The following is a 17,763-nucleotide window of genomic DNA, read 5'->3' as shown; positions in this document are numbered from 1 at the left end:
GCCAAGGACAGACAGGGACACGAGGTGAGGCGGGGAGGAGACTGGGGCCACCGTGAAGTGACAGACTGCGCTTCATTCAGCGGAGGCCTGGGCTCTGCAGCACGTCCATGCGACGCAGGCGCCCGGGGGACACCCTGTGGGGCTCGCTGGTCCTCTGAGCGTCCTGAGCTCCAGGGCACAGGCCCGGGCTACACACACCGAGAGTCACTGAGGCTGCGGACAGGACTGTGCAGGAGGTGGGGGAGGGAGGGGGACCCCAGGGGGAGGGGCACGGCACAGGGACACCCAGGGAGGAGGGAGAGGTGTCATGGAAGCAGAGGGGACAGTCAGGAGGGCAGACAGGAAGCAGGACAGAATGCTGCCAAGGTGAGAATGGAGGAAAAGGCAGGTGCCACCGGATGAACCTGGTGACGCCCACATACTGAAGACCGAGCGGGTGCCACGTGCTGCGCAGCCACAGCTGCACACGGCACGCACGCGCCTGCCCGGCCCACCAGGCGCTCCGCCGGGGAGGACGCGCCCTGTCGCCGTCCATCCATCCCGCATCCTCTAGCCAGACCCCTCGCCATCCATTTGTAAAATTTCTAATGCTGGCATTAATGTACCTTTGCTCTTTAAAAAAGTTCGGTTGATTTGAAATACGCATCACAGGGAAGAGCCCCTTCCCAAAGGAGCTGATGAGAGGCGGGAGGGCCGTTTTGCTGGATTTGGCAAGGAGCCAGGCGGCTGGGCTGGGCCTACGGTGCCGGCACGGAGCTCGAACAGACGGTGCCACGACCGGCTCCCACTGCAGAACGAGGCTCAGAGGGGCCCAGCTCCTGGCCTGCGTGGCTCAGCTCCGAGATGGACGTGGGACTTACTGTCCCCAAAGCCAGGTCCCTTAACCATAAGTCTGGAGGCCTCCCCGGGGCTAAGCCATGTGCCCTTGAGGGACAGTTTCAACCCTGGGTAACTCGGGAGAGACTGTGGAGTTTTAAGGTTAGAAGTCATCTTAAAGTGGTGGCCTCTGCTGCTGGACTCTGCAGGTGGAGAAGTGCTGGGCCCGAGGGACGTGGGCTCCACACCAGGGCCGGGTCCCCAGCCTCTGCACACGCCGCGTGGCCCGGCAAGCAACTCCCCAGCAGGCGCGCTTAAAACACAGACCTACGAACCACTGGCTTCTGAAGTCCCATCTGAACACTCCAAGCCGGGGGACAGAGCCCGACACTTGCATTGTCTGTAACCCTCCAAAGCCAGCCCTGCCCGTCGCTAGGAAGACGCCCGAGCAGGGAGGGCCGGCTGGCAGGAGCCCGGCAGACAGGAAGGACAAGCACGTCCGGCGTAGATGGCAGGACGGAGACAACGCAGCCTTGTTGAGTGTCCCCTGCCCAAGACAAACAACCTTCCTGGGTTTCTCCCTCCTGACACGGGCACTGGATGAAATCAGTGGATAATTTTAGACAAGGCAAACAAACTTCATGATCTCATTGCTTCTACCTCGTGGTTTTCTTACAGAGCCAGTCGCTGCTGAGCACGTGCTGCGATGAACTCAGGAGTGTGAACGCCCGTCGGTGCCACGGCACAGGGGCCCCGGGGCCACTGCTTGCTGGATGCGCACTCCGAGGCTTCAAACACATCTTTGGGACGGTCGTCAGACACTTGTCATTCAGCGTATTAAGTGTGGAGCTCTCATGTTAATTCTGCTGAGGACACTTTTACTATTTGAGAACTCAGCGCATTGCCCCTTATTTTAAGTGTGGTCTGATTTTTAGCAACCGTTCCGAATTTAAGGCACTACACGTCACCTGCTGTTTTTTCTGATTCAGCAGATAGTGGAAAAGATCGCGACTCTGCTCTGCTGTCAACGGCAGCTGCTCTGGGCTGCCGCCTGGAAGACCTGCTGGATCAAAAGGGTCCCGGGGCCTTTCTTGTTCACCTCCCCTCTGCGTCGTTTCGCTTGCCTGCAGCAGCTACAGGCTTTTGCAGTTTGGGTTCGGGACAACCAAAAGCCCTCTCTTGCTTCCTGCATCTCTGCCATAACCTGCAGCAAAGCAACCGCTATGCCTCTTCTACCCGCGGTTCTCTGAATTCAGCCACCGCAGTGGGGTAGCAGGTTGCCCGCCCCACGCCAGTACCGCGGTCCAGGCGTTGTGTGGGAAACGCTGCCGTTTTGGTGATCTTGCAAGGAGGGCCCTGAGTGGACAGATGCTGCGGAAACACTCGAGATGCTGAAAGCAATGTGTATCTCACAAGGAAACAGCAGCAGCACCGGGGCTGGACGTCAGACGGGAGCTCCTTTTTGCCGACTGTCTCCTGTGCACCAGCCTCTGACCCAATCATCCCTCGCAGCAACCCCACGGACAAGCACACGGGGGCTCTCAGAGGGCATGACCCCCCTCCCCAGGCACCCCGCTATGAGTGACAAGAACTGGACTAAATTCACTCCCCTGGAGCCCCAAGGCTGTGTTCTGTCCAATGCTGTTGTCCAGAACTGACTGGAAAGTTGAGGCCACACTGGGAACACCAGCAGCCAGGTCCCCAAGAGGTACCCTGCCCTCCGCCGTGACTTGACTTGTATTTCAGAGCACGGCCAGGACATCACCACTGGACTGGCCCACCGACCTTCGTCTTCTGTGGGAGAATCATATTCTTTTACAGAAGCAGAAGTTAAGATACCAGCACAGCTTGGAGGAAGGCCAAAAAAGAGTAAGACTTTCGGTTTACGTGTTTTGTTTTAAAGGCTATAAATGTATTCTTGATTTACTGTTTACTTTAATACAGCTATATTACCAAGTATTGCTTTTCACCAACTGAACCGTTATTTGAAATACTGAAAAGCACTGCGCATTCAAACCCAGGTCCTCTGGGGTTACAATGAAGGCATTATTTGCTGGTTAATGTCAATGAGTGAGATCGTGAAATTAATAAGTAATAGTTTAAAAAAACCTGCAAAATATAAAATTTTAAAATAAACATAAAATATATGGATATATTTATGTGTATCACACTATATTAGATTTTAAATACATGAATATAAAATAGGGAACTTAAACTATGAAGAGCGACGGTTCGGAGGCCGGCAGCCTGCGATGGAGATCCGGTGTCTGAAGAGTCACGCGCCTCCCCGGCACTCACCAGAGATGTGCGGGCCACGGCTTCCACCACCGCGTCGAACACCTTCTGGGGTAGGCGCAGCAGCGTGGTGCCGCTGTCCACGATGGCCTTGTCCGCGTTATACTGCATGGAGGAGAGCGGGGGAGAAGGCACGTGAGCGACACCGGTGCCCCAGAGCTAGCGCGGCTCCAGCCACCTTCACTGTGCGTCCGTCACACACAAATCGGGCAGCCACGGGGCTCACTGTCAGCTACGACTCATTTCCTATTCTCAGAACTTGGGAGCCGGGGACCTTCTAGCCCAGTGTGCTCACTTTGGAGATAAGGAAACCGAGGCCCAGCAAAGGGCGATGACGTGACCAGGATCAACCGCCCTCCCAAGGCAGAGCTTTCTCCTTCCTCGGAGCTGCCCCGATTCCCTCATCACGGGGCCCTCCCCCCAGGGCAGAGGGAGGACTCATCTGTCTTTAGAGGGTGAAATGACATATTAAAAGCCCCTTATGCAAACTGTACAAAAATGAACTATTATCTGGCTAATGAAGAAAGATGAAGAAAGGACAATTTTTCAATAGACCTCCCATATTGCATTTAGAAAGGCAGCAGAGACACATTCAGTAACAGACACACACACACACACACACACACAAAGGCACTGCCAGGCCCGCCCCACCTGTAACATTCTCTATGTGGCGGAGTGAGGGGCACGGAGGTGAGTGCGCTGACCCCAGACAGGCCATTCCGGCCACTAGGCGCACACGTGCACGACCAAGGCTGCCAGGCACGCAATTTCATCCTCCTGCTTTAAGGCAGAGCCCTGAGTCATCGGACCAGATACATCCCCAATCAGGTCAAAAGGCAAGAGCAGTTAAGAATTTTAAGAAAAATGAAACATACCAATTTATGAGTATCCTTTTCAAACAAAATTATTTTCAGTTTAAAAACAAATTTAATTTAAAATATAACTTACCTTATTTATAAAATTATAATTTTTTACGTAAGAAAAGTAAATACATGAAAGCCCTGTAGCAAACCGAAATGCTGTGGTAGGATGTCCCAGGTTTTGTGGGGTGGGTGCATATGAGGTGGGCAGGAAAGAACCCAGAATCTAAGAATCACACCTCCGAGCATGTGCTTGCACTAATACACACATACGCTCACACGCACAGGGTTTATATTTATTTTAGGCCCTCACGTTAGATTACACCATTGGGTTCTTTAATGGCAAATAAGTTCCTTTTGACAATAAACACAGATTTGTGGGCTTAGGGCAGAGACACCATCACAATGACAGGGACCATTGCTCTTGGTTTCTTTGGTTTCTCGGAGGTCCCCGTGTACATGAGAACGGATGGTCGAATGTGGCAGTTAATAGAGGTGCTAACAGGCAGAAACACGATGAAACGCTCGCAGTGTTTATAAACCATTCTAAAAAGGCTGTAGAAGACCGAAACTCCCTCAAGCCACCCTAACCCTCACCCTAACCCTAACCCTAATGTCATAAGGTGCCACACATCAGCCCAAATGCAGAGAGAGGCTGTGCACACAGGTCGCAGGTTTGGCGTCAGAGGTCTCAACTTTAGAGCCGCAAGCGTGTGTACCATGGGGGAGGGGGCAGCTGCGACGGAGGATAAAGCTGGTGATTATTTTGGTTTCATTTCACATTGATGAAAATCTGCTTATTTTGTCTTAAGCAGAGCTCAGGGCCCAATAGGCCAAGATGAATGGTGAAAGGTGTGGCTCGGACAGTCCCCCTCGCTCACCTTTTAATGCTAATTCTGTCCTATTAAGCCAGGTGATTGGGAGGAAGCAATGTTTTGGGGGAGGGGGTTTCATCGATTTAAACTTAACATACAGAACGGCCTTTTGTCTCTTCATGTTATAACCTTTGATTTATCCTGTACCGTAATGCACCTCTCTAAAGTCACAGACAGGTTCCAGCTGTGCTATTTAAGGCACACACAGACCGACAGACACGACGGAGATCGTAAATACCTCTCTGCAGTCCAGATTAAGGCTTTGGCCTCCGATTTCCAACTTCAGAATTTCTATCTGGTAATACCACTCCTCCTTAATAGGGGTGTACCAGATGTCTCCTTTATACAAACTGGGTTCAACCCCACCCAGGACCTGAAAAGAAAAATATTTACCGGTATAAGAGAAAAAGTACACAGACACATCAACAGGTCACACAGAGAAGCATGTCCTCATAAGGTGACACTTTGCTAGAATCAGTACGTTACTGTGATGTTACGAAACAAATACAAAAGCCTGAGAAATCATCAGGGGAAGTTATGGGCCATGTATCCAACGTCAAACAGTATGACACCCTAGTCTAATCAAGATGCTTTGGTGGTTTCCCTTTATCTACAGAAAGTACAATTTCGGCTTCACGATATTGAGATTTTCCCCCAAAGAAATTCAATAAAATAGGTAACCACGCTGTCTGACAATAATTTAGTCCCCCAGAAGTCAGAAAAGAGGAAAAGAAGAAAAGAGTTTCCTAATCAAAACCTCATTTTGCAGGACTGTGAAACACCTGCTCACATCCTGGGCTGCTCTCTCTTCTCAGACAAGGGTAGGAAAGCTTTTAGGTACAAGCTACCGCCAGCACGTGCAGGCGGCTGGGAGCAGGGGTGCGGACCCCGCCTTTCGCAGGCAGAGGGCACCGGGCGGCAGCACCCACCCAAGAGGGCCCCTTCTCGTGCATTCTCCCTGCCATGTCCTACATAGATGTCTGGGTGCAGGGCCCGTGTGGGTGAGCCCAGACTACAGCACATCCGTAGTACTGATGGCCTTGGTTCTGCTTCAGCAGAAGACAATTTTGGGGGGTGTGTGTGTGTGTGTGTGTGTGTGTGTGTGTGTGTTGAGAGAGAAAGAAAGCATGTATAGGTGTCCCTGTCTCCCCACCAAATTTATGAAATCACCGGCATCACCCTTTGCCCCACTGCCCAGAGCAAGGCTCACGTGGCCCCCAACTCCCCGCCCCCCATGGGAAGCAGCTCCCTTCCAAAGCACGCCAGAGAAAAGCACTAATGGAATTTGGAGAAGCAACGAGAAGCATCTTTCCAGATGGCAGGATGATTAGGAAAGATTAAAAGTAATACCTCATTTTATCCATTTTCAAAAGGATCTGTAACAAGGATTATCGCCATTCCATAGTACCTACGCACACCTACATGTCTAATATTCCTGATCAGGTGTTGAATAAAACAGAAAAAACAGCCCCATCAATTTATGATTTTTCACCCCTTTAAGACTAAAAGATACCCACAAGACTACCTCCGTTGGTACCGGCTCCAGCCACGGGCAGCCCGGCGCCGCACATCTGCATGGAGAAAACGTTGGGAATGTGTGCTTGTGTCACGAGGGAGTCAAAGAATGTCTCCAGAGAACTTGACGGCTGTGGGAGGGTGACAAAGAAGGACACCTGCTTCATGACTCACAGTGTAGACAAGGGTGACCAGTGTAGACACCACAAACCACAGACAACATTCTTGATCTTTGTAGCTAATTTTTTCATGGCTAAACAACAAACAAACTTGTGATCAGATGCAGTAATTCAGAAAGCTCCAACAGAACTGCCCACTGCCTGGCATTTTTCCTTTTGGTACAGCTCTGTTGTAAAAATAAGGTTTTATTCCGAAGCTATTAGGCCCTGTCACATTTACCATCATGACTGCCTTGTGAGGCAGGCACGACACGCCGTGGAAGTGGATTATCAAGGTAGGCGGTGGGTTCTAATCTTAGACATTTTGGAGTAAGGAGAGAAGAGTTTCTCACGGAGATGCCACTGCTGCTGAAGTCCTTGTTCGCACCTCTCAGCTGCGGCTGCCGATCGTGCAAATGAGAGGCGATCGGCCCACGAGGACCGTTCATCCGGACCCCAGACCCTGTACAGAGCCTAACTCTGCCAGCTGAACTCTGGAGATCAGGAAAGTGGCAGGAAAGGAACAAATCTACACTTCTGAGATTTACAAAACTCATTGTTCACCACTGCCAAATTTCAGTGGACATGATTTGCTGTGTGTCTCCCTCTCTTGCAGCTTCGCATTCAGCAGACACCAGAAGAGGAGGGATCTGCAAACTGTTCTGAGCTGGGGGTGGCCCGGGGTGCTGGGTCGTGGAGGAGGTTAGCGATAGACCTGAGTTTGGATTTTGGCTTTGACAACGAAGAGATGCTGCAGCTGGTCACCACGAGTTGTTAGTTTTTTAAACTTAAAAATTAAGTGTAGTAGAACAGATGCTATAGGCGTCCCCTGACCACCTGTGGTCATTCATGGGAATAATCATTTACTATCCGCGAGGACTAAAACTGTAGTTCTGGAGGGCAGTGAGCAGGTCTCCATTATCGGATAGATACAGATCCATGCATCTGTATGGTCCAATTGAACTTGGCCTCCCAGTGGTTTCATCTCAGCTTCTGTAGACTTCTAAGGCAGAATGCAGTCCTTGTGGGAACACTGAGCATGGCCCAGTGAGTGAGGTGGGTGCCCCCTTGGCGTGGGCAGGGTCTGGTGGTGCCACTGTCCCCTTCTCTAGGGTGGCAGAGCAAAGCAAACACCACCTGGAATGGGAGCCTGGTCTACTACTTGCCAATAGAGCAACTCGTTCCTTTGTTTCCTTATCTGTAAAACGGGGATAACAACAGCTCGTCTAGCTGCTCTGGGGGGCTTCGATGGGTCAATACCTATAAAGGGTTGGGACAGGGCCTGGCACACAGTAAAGGACCTGTGACTACTCCGGGAAGTCCTTCTGCACTAGGGTTGTGTCACAGGCTCCCGCTAGCGATTTAAAAACACAGTTGCCCAGGTCCCACCCCAAGAGAACCTGACCCAGCAGGTGCGCAGCGGGACCCAGGCGTGCACCGTGTAGAAGCCCCGTAGGTGGTTCTGACACGGCCTTGGCGGGAAGCTCCTGGGATGGAGCAGGGGCCACCACACATGACAACTACCACCGGGTGCCTGGACAACCCGTTTCAGAGCCACCTTTGGGCCACCAACCCAGACCACCCTGCTGGTCCTGTTCCCAGCTACACGCCGCTTTCTACGAGTTCTGTTCCTCTCTCCTCCAACCTGGGGAACAAAAGCCAATTTTTAGTAATCTTGGCATTCTGTAGACAAAAAGATGTAAGACTACGTGGAGAGTGAGGACACCCCCCCAAAAATCCAAAATAGTTTGTTCCAGTAGAAGTTTCACACGTTATTAATTCTAGATAATTAAAGTTTGCCATCTTCTGAATAATGAGCATAAAATCAATCCTGCATCCTTCATTTCCAAATAGTCACTTAAAGATGAAACGTTTACCCAAGGTCCCGTTACCTGTGAAAATGAACTTGGGAATGTAAGTTTTTACCAGTGTGCCGACTTCCTATGCCGTTCCCCTTACAACACAGGGACAAAGGGGCCCTGTGCCCGTCCCGGCTCTGCAGACAGCGCGAGAAGGATACCAGGGCTCCGTGTTCCGACTTGAACGGGGCAAACCTCTCTGGCCCTCAGCCCCACATCTCTAAGATCGGGAGAACGTGGCGTGACAAAGTCTGCCGCCCAGGAGCTCGTGGGAACGGCATCTTGCCATACTCTCAGCCTAAGCCTAAGAGGCTCTCGGTCATTACCCTTCCTCCCAGGGAAGCCAGGGCTTGGGGCACGCCCCTGCCGGTTCCCCCACCCCACACCATTTGCTAATGAACTTGAGCTGGAACAAATGCTCCCGCAGGGTGGGAAAATGATTGTCACGGGCCAGTGGGGGCCTGCCGCCCTGCCATCACATTCTTTTCCCTCCCACACTCAGCTCTGGCTCCAAGCCTAACGCTGAACAAGGAGGGGCCGGGGTGCAGTGCCCAGGTACAGGGCCTAGAGAGGGGGCCTCCTCCCGCCGTTTGCAAGTGTGCACAAACCCGCCGGGTCTCCAGGAGCCCGGGGCACACCCTGGTGTCTAAGCCCGCCTGGCCCAGGCAACCCTTGCAGGTGGAAAGCCCCCTGCCTGCCTGCCCCTCCTGTGCACAGACATCATTTCCTGTGGGTTGGCCCCTGGTACAAACATGTGGGAACAGCCAATTCTGTCCTTCTCCATCTGGGGAAGGCTCTGATGCTGAGAGAGCCAGGGCCCCGTGGCTCCTCACTGCTTGGCGTGGCCGGCGACCTGGGCACACCTTCCCGCCGCCCCTATTCCACCGCGGGGTGTCTGCTGCAGCGTCAGGAGAGCAGCGGTGCATGCTCCCAGCCCTGTGGAGGTGCGTCCGGCTGCCCACGTTGCAGGGCCTCCTGCAGGTTCCGTCTCATGCAAGCGTATGGATTTAATAAAACTGTTTTCTTTTAATCCTTCCCTAGTAAAACTTCCTAAACACACACCATAGTCAACATGATTCAAATTCTGCTAATATTCTTAACTGTAGAATCAAACAAAACCAAAAAAAGTTAATGCTATTAGTACATCTCATAAGAAGGTTCAAAGAATCACGCCATTTACCTTAAATTTTAAAAATGCTTAGAAATATAATTGTGTGCACGCTGGTCTCTTTCAACCACGTGATTCTCACCGACCATCTCCAAGGACGGCCCAGGACCCATTTATCAGCCTTTCACGGTGGGTGTTCAGAAGGCCGTCCCACCGTCCGAGTTACCTAACCCATGGGTTAGCCTTACCTTGGCCAGGGTGGCGTACGCAAGGCCGAGTATTCCGTTCCATTTAATCCCGGGCAGAAAGAAATTCTCTGACTCGAAAATGGTGGCAATGTTGACAAGAAAAGAGCTATTGAAGCCTTTTGGGATGGTGACGACGTCCTCCCCGACCGAGCCCGTCCAGCTCCCTTGCGTGTACTTCACGGTGACGTCGAAGCCCTTGGGGCGGTAGGTGCTAGACCTGGCCAGAGCAAAGAAAAGTCCGTCAGATTCCAGCACCTGTCCCTGTTCCCAGAGCCACGGAGCAAGGTCACCATGGCAAAGACAGCTGTCCCCAAAACAGTCCACTGTAAGCCTGCGAGCAATTCTTAAGAATTCAGTGTTGACACTGACAAAGTGGCAGTTCCCCCCAAAGCACAACCACTCATGTTTGGTAACGGCATTTTCCAAGCCTCGAGTTTAATTCTTCCCTGTGCCCAAACCCCATAAATCAGGTCCTTTACTTAAATACTTTAGCCTTTGTGGGTCACAACCCAGTTGGGGCACCTGCCTGGCCCTCTGGCTTTGCAGGGACGCTGGGCTGCTGCTCTGTGACACGGGGAGGTGGCAGCACCAGGAGGGGGGCCTGCACACTGTGTCAGCAGTGGCTGCGGTTCAGACTCCCACTTCCATTCCAACCCAAGTGACATGCAGAACCCAGGCCGCCCCCGCGAAGCCGAGGCCCTTGATGTCACGGGTCCTTCTCACGGCTCTCCCCAGTGCCCCAAAGCTGATGATACTCACACCAAAATATGGGCCATGAGGCTAATGGCACCCTGGGACATAAGTTACCATGGCGTGACCCAGAGCCCGGCATGCACGTACCCCTGAGGGTGTGAGCTACTGACACAGGATGACAATCACAAGATCAGGCTATGGACAAGGCCGAGGAAAACCCTGGTTTTCACTGCAGGGAGGAGAGGCAAGGCACACATGGACAGTGAGGAGAGTGAGTAAGAGCTACCCAGGCAGGTGGGTAATAAGGCAGGTGGGTGATAAGCAAGTGACGTGGCTGCTGGGGAGGCCTCTCTGGTATGGCGACCTCCATATGGAGACCTGAAGGAAGACAATGAGCCGGTGGCTCTCTGAGGCAGGACTTCCTGGAGAGAGGAAAGCAGGTGTCAAGGCCCTGGAGCATCTAACCCTATAAGGTCATTCTTTGTTAGAGATGGGGTGTTGCTCTGTTGCCCAAGCTAGAGTACAGTGGTGTGATCATAGTTCACTACAGCCTGAAACTCCTGGGCTCAAGCAATCCTCCTGCCCCAGCCTTCCAAGTAGCTGCAACTACAAGCACGCCACCATGCCCGGCTAATTTTTTGATTTTTTGTAGAGACAGGGTCTTGCTCTTTCTCAGGCTGCCCTCTAAACTCCTGGCCTCAAGCGATCCTCCTGCCTCGGCCTCCCAAGGAGCTGGGATTACAGGTGCGTGCCACCACGCCTGGCTAATCTCTCTTATTTTTTGTAGAGATCGGGTCTCACTATGTTGCCCAGGCTGGCCTTGAACTCCTGGTCTCAAGCAATCCTCTGGCCTTGGCCTCTGAAAGTGCTGGGATTACAGGTGTGAGCCACTGCACCCAACCTAAGGTCATTTTATACCCACTTGAATTTGAAAACCGTGGGAATATGGGAAGGAACCCAAGGAACAGCTCTAGGCAGATATCTGGGCATTCAACCCATGCTCTCCCTAAGAAAATGATCAAATTTCTAAGATTAATGTCCAATCACCACACAGGTAATTCTAAAGTGTCCCTGTTCGCCTGTGAGTTTCATTTCACTGTTTTAATGTTAAGTCTGTGTAACATTAACCCACGTTAGTAAGTCTTTGTTGTAGGATTACATGAACTAGTACAGTCTCGTTTGAGGTCAGGCAAGAAGTCAAGTCAGAGATGACATGACCTTTGATTTAGTTATTTTGGGTATACTTCCTGAGCTTTTCATATGTTAAATATCTTTAATTCAGTAATTGCACTTCTGAGAATCTGATCCTAAGGAGGCACCCGGGAAGCAGACACAGGCTCAGGTGCAAAGATGGTCATCAAGTTTTATGTAGAATCACAAACAGCTGCAAACAATTCGATTGCTCAGTAGAAAGGAAACGGTTCTGTGAATTACAGTACATCCGTATGATGGACAATTATGTAGCAATGAAAAATTGTTTTTCTAAGACATTTTAAACGACATAGAAAAAAGTTAAAAATTGTATATGTGGCAGAATCTTCTTCAAAACTATTTATTACTCAAATATTTGCAGTGGTGACCATTGGTGGTGGGGAGAAGGGGACTCCCATTCTTGTGGTTAGATCCTTCCACATTTTCTGCATATATAACTTTTATAATCAAGGAAAAATGTTATTTTAAAAAGGTCTGGCAAAAACATTTTGGGGAAACTTAATTTATTCTAACTACATAATGGAATACAGAATATGAAGGGTGTTGAATTTTAATATTTGCCTACTATTTTAGTTCACTCCACCAGGATCTTAAAGTAAGACAAGCATTACGTGAACGTTTTGTGTGCACGATCTCCCGACAGTGGGCAGGCATGGAGACAGGGAAGTGACCGCCGACGGACGCTGGGCACACTGAGCGCCAAGGGATCCCCCAGAAATGACCCGGCTAAAGTGCAGTCCGCTCTCTGGGACGTGGGTATTTGAGGGTTGGTGAAATGCCCACTTTTAGAGCCACGTAAATTCAGATGTGCCAGGCACACAGGAGGGGACGCACACATTTATGATGCAAAGCAATGAGAATACTGAATAATTCAATCCCTTCGACAACGCGAGGTCATTCCTCAAGTTCGGAAATACACTAATGCTAATCATCTTGCAACGCCTGGAGAATATGATCTAGCACAGAGGTCGGCAAACTTCTTCTGCAAAGGAACAGAAAAGAGATGTTTTAGGCTTTCTTTGATATCTGATCTCTGGTACAACTACTCAGCTCTGCAAATGTAACGTGTGAGCAGCCACAGACAACATATAAACAAGCACGCAGGGCTGTTTTATTTGCAAAAACTGGCAGCAGGTGGGATTTGGCCTTTGGGCTACAGTTTGCCAACCCCTGGTGAGTAGATCAATTGTATCTTCCCCAAATAGTCTAAAGTGCTATGACTTCCTTTTGAAAAGTTGTTTTATTTTTATTCCATCCAGGCTACAAAAAACTCCTTAGAATCTGCAATGTTAATAAGCATCTGAACCAGCCTGAACATCTATTTAGCATTTATTTCTTCTACAGTTTCCTGGTTTCCTGGTTGCCGTTCCCTTTACACAGGGAACATTCTGGATGTTTTGATGCCATTTGCAGAGAAATGAGAGGTAGTTGGGGTTACACTATCCAGGTTTAAATACTAGTTCAACCCCTTATTAGCTTTGTGGGCCAAGATATTTAACCTCTCTGTGCCTCAGTTTTCTCAACTAAAAAATGGGGCTAATATAATGCCATGCCTCATGGGGTTAATTTTGAGGATCAAATGCTTCTGTAAAGCATTTAGAACAAAACCCTGGAACACAGCAGGTATGCAACAAAAATAGCTGCTATTATTATAATCATCTAATCACCTGCTACCTTTATTCAATCTATGAGCTATTCTTAGAAAATCCAAGGATTTTTTTTTCTAGAAAATGCTCCTATAGAGCTACTCTTACTGAATACCTAAAACGGTCTCATTCTAAAGAGAGACAACTTATCCTACGAAAAGGGACAAGTCTGTGGGGGTGACTTGGCTACGGAGGTCAGGGGAGGCAGTGACACTTTCAAGCTCTTATGCAACAAGTGTCTAAAAGGTAGAGTTCTTCTGTGCTCTGGGCCAGAACTTCCTGTGAGGACAGAAGTATTCTTTATCTATGCTGTCCAACCTGGTGGCCACATGTGGCTAATGAACACTGAAATGTGATTAGAGTCCAACCAAAGAACTGAACTTGTAACATTAATTAATTCAAATTTAAATAGCCACATGTAGCTGGTGACTACCCTTGTAAAAAGCACAGTCCTAGATAATATGAAAAAAAAAGTAATTCTAAGCTCATATTCATATTCCCTGGGCTCCCTGAACTAAAGCTCTGCTTAAAACCCCAGATTGGAATTGTAAGCAACTCTAAGGGTTGTTATTAGCATCTAGTTTCTAGCACTTTAAATTAGGAAAAAAAAAATAACTTCGTCTTCATTTTCTAACATCCTACCTCTTGGGACTAAACTGCTCTGGCTCTCAATTGCTCTGCACGATAATTAAATATACGGAGAGCGAAGGCCCATCCGCTCGCTTGGCGGCAGCAATCAAGCCGGGTGCAGGCCGCAGGAGAAAGCCCGCTTGTGGTAGTGAAAACACTCTGAACCAAATTCAGAAGACGCTCTGCCTCTGATAAGGGTGTTCGGGGAATGCAGGATTAAAAAGTGAAATCAATTGAACGGAGGAAGAAAAGAGGCACAGAATATTTTATTATTATTTTTTTTTAAAAAACTCACTGTTGTTTTCAGAGAACATAGGAAGAGAGGGTGGAAGCACAGCGTTGGAAGGGTTGAATCCTCAGGGCAGCTCTGGTCCTCCTGGGCCACCCCACCCACGGAATGCCAAGTGCCCTAAAGAACTCCCCCAAGACAGCCCCGGGCTCTCCTGCACTTAGGGTCTGGAATCCCCCATGGGCTTCCTGGCCTGGCCCAGGTGGCCAGAGGCCTCCCTTACTCTTCTGTGATCCTGGGAGTCACCACACCTGCATGGATGCGACCACTGAGGCCCAGGGGCTGCTCCGCCCGCCTGCCTAACCCGGTGGCTCATCAACGTCCTCAGCAATGGCAACTCCCCTTCTGCACAGGCAAACACCAGGCAGGCTTGGGAAATCATCTAAGCAGCCAGGCAAAATTATCTGTCGTCATTGCACGGAGAGGCGTTTATCTGCACCCAGTGAAGCCTCTTTCAAGAAGCCACCAGGTAATTCTTTCATTCCTTAATTCCACTTACAAACATCAGTTGAGGAATATAAATTGGCCTCTTGCTCTGTGAGCTTCACCCCGGGGGGAGTACAGGAGTGAGGAGACATTTTCATGGAAACATACTTAATTTCCTGAGTAGATTAACAGAGCGTCGAGGAATGAGTACACCGTATCTCTCAAGCCAACTGGCCAGAGGCTGTTTTATTGGCTAAAAAAGTTGTATATTAAAACACACACACACAACTTTCTTTTTCATGCTATACAGTAATTCATTAGCACATTCACTGCCATGAAAAGAGTAGTCTGACGAAGACCAGCCACACCAGTGACTAATGGTGGACCGACATCTCATTCTCAGATCAAAGCGCTCCTGTCAAAGAACCCCAAGCCGAATCTCCAATTACTATAAAATGTTTCAGGAAGCATGAAACCTGAATACCCAGAGACCGTGGACTTGAATCAGAGGCTGGCAAACCCAACCAGAAACCTTATTAGAACTAAGAGATCAGAGGCGCAAGCAGACGCAGGCACGTCGCGGGGCAGGAGCTCCATCTCGGAAAAGAAACCTTTGTCAAAAATTGAGAAGGAAAAAGAACATGGTTGCCGTGGCTTCCGTCAAATACAACAGTGGAAAGTATACCTTAGGCCGGCTCTCAAGTTAGCTGAAAGCGTTAGACAAATTAATAATACGTAATTGACATTGAAAGAAAGTATTCACATAGTTACAATGAATCCATGTTGATTATAAGCCTATAGGCAGCCTGGGAAAAGCAGAGAAGAGAAAACAAGGTGAACGTAAACCCAGCAAAGTGTGTAACCTGTAAAGCAAGCGTGGTAGCAGGGAAGCCGCTGGGGACAGATCTGCCTAAAACTCAGAGGGGGGATGCTTCGCACTCGATTCAGCTGAGAAGAGACCGTATAGCCCTGCTGCAGAATGGTCTCTTGAAAAAAAAGGCAGTGCCGGGCTACAGACCCAAAACGTGGGTGACGTTTTAAGTGTAATAAGTCAATCTCAGCAGTTCCTCCAAATGACGAAGGCAGACCGAATCTGAATAGCAAAGTGGCGATGGGTGAAACTGACCATTGACAGGGAATCTGGGGCCTTCCCTAGACAGGGGTGTATTCTGTTACTTTGCTTTTTATTTACCCACAAAAGGAGAAAGAGAGCAGAACCTTGAGGGACCAGAAAGCTGACAGAGCCCTAAATTCTCTGTGGGATAATCAGGATGGAAGACTCTGTCATCAAAGGAGCTTCGTAGGGTCCCAGGAGTTTTCGTGTTAAATCAGATGCACGTGGACCAGAGAAGCCAAACGTTTAAATATGGAAAATAGGAACCATCTGCTGTGTAAACACAAACCTGGTGATGGGCACGACACCCACCTGAATAAGGCAAACAGGGTTAAGCAGGTAAGTTAGAAAGATGAGCCCACGGGAGCCTGAGAGAGAACCGCGACTCAACCAAACAGCGAGTGCTCGAAGGTAACCGAGAAAGATGCTGGGGCGTCTACAGTTGATTACATTTTGTACACGTACCTATCGGTCATGCGGGCCATCATTTGTCCTTGAATTTTTTCATTACTTGCTTTTGCTTGGCAAAGGGTTGTTTGGTCGGGAGGGATACTGGGACCGTTGTGGGTGCTGGCTATGGGTGGCTGCCAAAGGGCTGCCATTTGTCTACTGGGAAGGAAGTTACCAAGCACAGTGTTCAACGTGCACATTGCCCTAACTTTACTGTACTTCGCTGTTTCTTCTCATTGTATCTTGCGTCTACAGATGTGTGATGAGAAACAAAATCACTCTAGAGGGAGGAAACTGCCACACGTGGAGGGGAAGCTCCAAGTGTGTGGGTTCTCCTCTGAGCCCTCAGCAGGTGCGGGGACCCTGGGTAAACGTGCAGCACTGACCAGAGCCCTGCAGCAGAAACAGCACTGGGCATGGGCCACCAGGGTCATCGAGATGCGTGGTTCTCAGTGCGGAAGGCACTGTCCCCTGGGGGACTTTTGGAAACTCTGGGGGTGTTTTTGGTTGCTAGTGGGCCCGCACCAGGCACACTGGCTATCCCAGAATGCTTGGTGCAGTCCTGCAAAATAACGAACTGCCCCGTCCCACACCACTTTGCAAAGCCGCTCTGGGCCTCCACCTGCCACCGACGGCCTGAGCACGGTGTGTGCCATCCCCTCACAGACGCACAAAATATGCTCTACGAGTTTAACATACGTTGGATAGTAGCTACTGTATAAGCTGAGGAAAGGTGATAATTTTTTAATTTTACCAAGATTCTTCACCAGTTTGCAAAATCATGTCTACAACTGACATAGTTTGAATATTTGTCCCCTCCAAATCTCGTGTTGAAATCTGGTCCCCAATGTTGGAGGTGGGGTCTTGTGGGAGGTGTCTGGGAAGGATCCCTCATGAACAGCTTGGGGCCGTCCTCGCAGTGACGAGCAAGTTCTCCCTCTGTTAGCTCCCGCAGGCGCTGACTATTCTAAGGAGCTGGCACCTTTCCCACCTTCCTCCTCCTCTCTCGCCCTGTAACCTCTGCCCACATGGGCTCCCCTTGCCTTCTGCCATGAGTGGAAGCTCCCTGAGGCCCTCACCAGAAGCAGATGCTGGCACCAGGCTTCTTGTACAGCCTGCACAGCTGTGAGCCAAACACATCTCTTTCCTTCATAAATTACCCAGGCTCAGGTATTCCTTTATAGCAACACCAACGGACTAACACAGCAACCCAAGCTGCTCTGGGTGTCCGAGTCTTACTCAATCCGCCTTGATCGGCCTACGCTGGGTGCTGCAGGTCCACAGTGAGGCACACTCAGCCTCCACCTACCCTGGCTGCACAGTCTGCCGGCACCACCGAGACAGAGCGTTTATTTCCACATTGATACACCGATTACTGCACATGACCACCCTTTTATTTCCCCACATTACATCAGGGCATTCAGAGCTATGTACGTAGGTAGTTAAATGACCTTTTCGTTTATTTTGGGGCATTGCAAAGCACTCACTATAAAAAGGGGGTGTTGGCTGAGGGTTTGGAAACTGCGGGTCTCAAAGCCTGAACCCCGGCAAGTTCCCTGCCTCTGTGAC

The 17,763-nt window shown here is 49.9% G+C and overlaps 1 protein-coding gene across 1 annotated transcript in view; it reads right to left on the bottom strand.

Moving 5' to 3' along the window:
* Positions 1–17,763, bottom strand: part of BACE2 (beta-site APP-cleaving enzyme 2) — a 101,243-nt gene that overhangs the window by 27,308 nt on the left and 56,172 nt on the right. The window contains exons 3-6 of the mRNA XM_012640079.1: positions 9,735–9,951; positions 6,364–6,492; positions 5,085–5,219; positions 3,115–3,216 (exon numbers count right to left, since the gene is read on the bottom strand). Coding sequence (XP_012495533.1) covers positions 3,115–3,216; positions 5,085–5,219; positions 6,364–6,492; positions 9,735–9,951 — 583 coding nt within the window. The remainder of the gene's footprint in view (positions 1–3,114; positions 3,217–5,084; positions 5,220–6,363; positions 6,493–9,734; positions 9,952–17,763) is intronic.

Source organism: Propithecus coquereli, unplaced genomic scaffold (genome assembly GCF_000956105.1).
Source record: "Propithecus coquereli isolate 6110/MARCELLA unplaced genomic scaffold, Pcoq_1.0 Scaffold148, whole genome shotgun sequence".
Taxonomy (NCBI): Eukaryota; Metazoa; Chordata; class Mammalia; order Primates; family Indriidae; genus Propithecus; species Propithecus coquereli.
The sequence above is the reverse complement of the archived record's forward strand: the minus strand, read 5'-3'. Positions and strand labels throughout refer to the sequence as shown.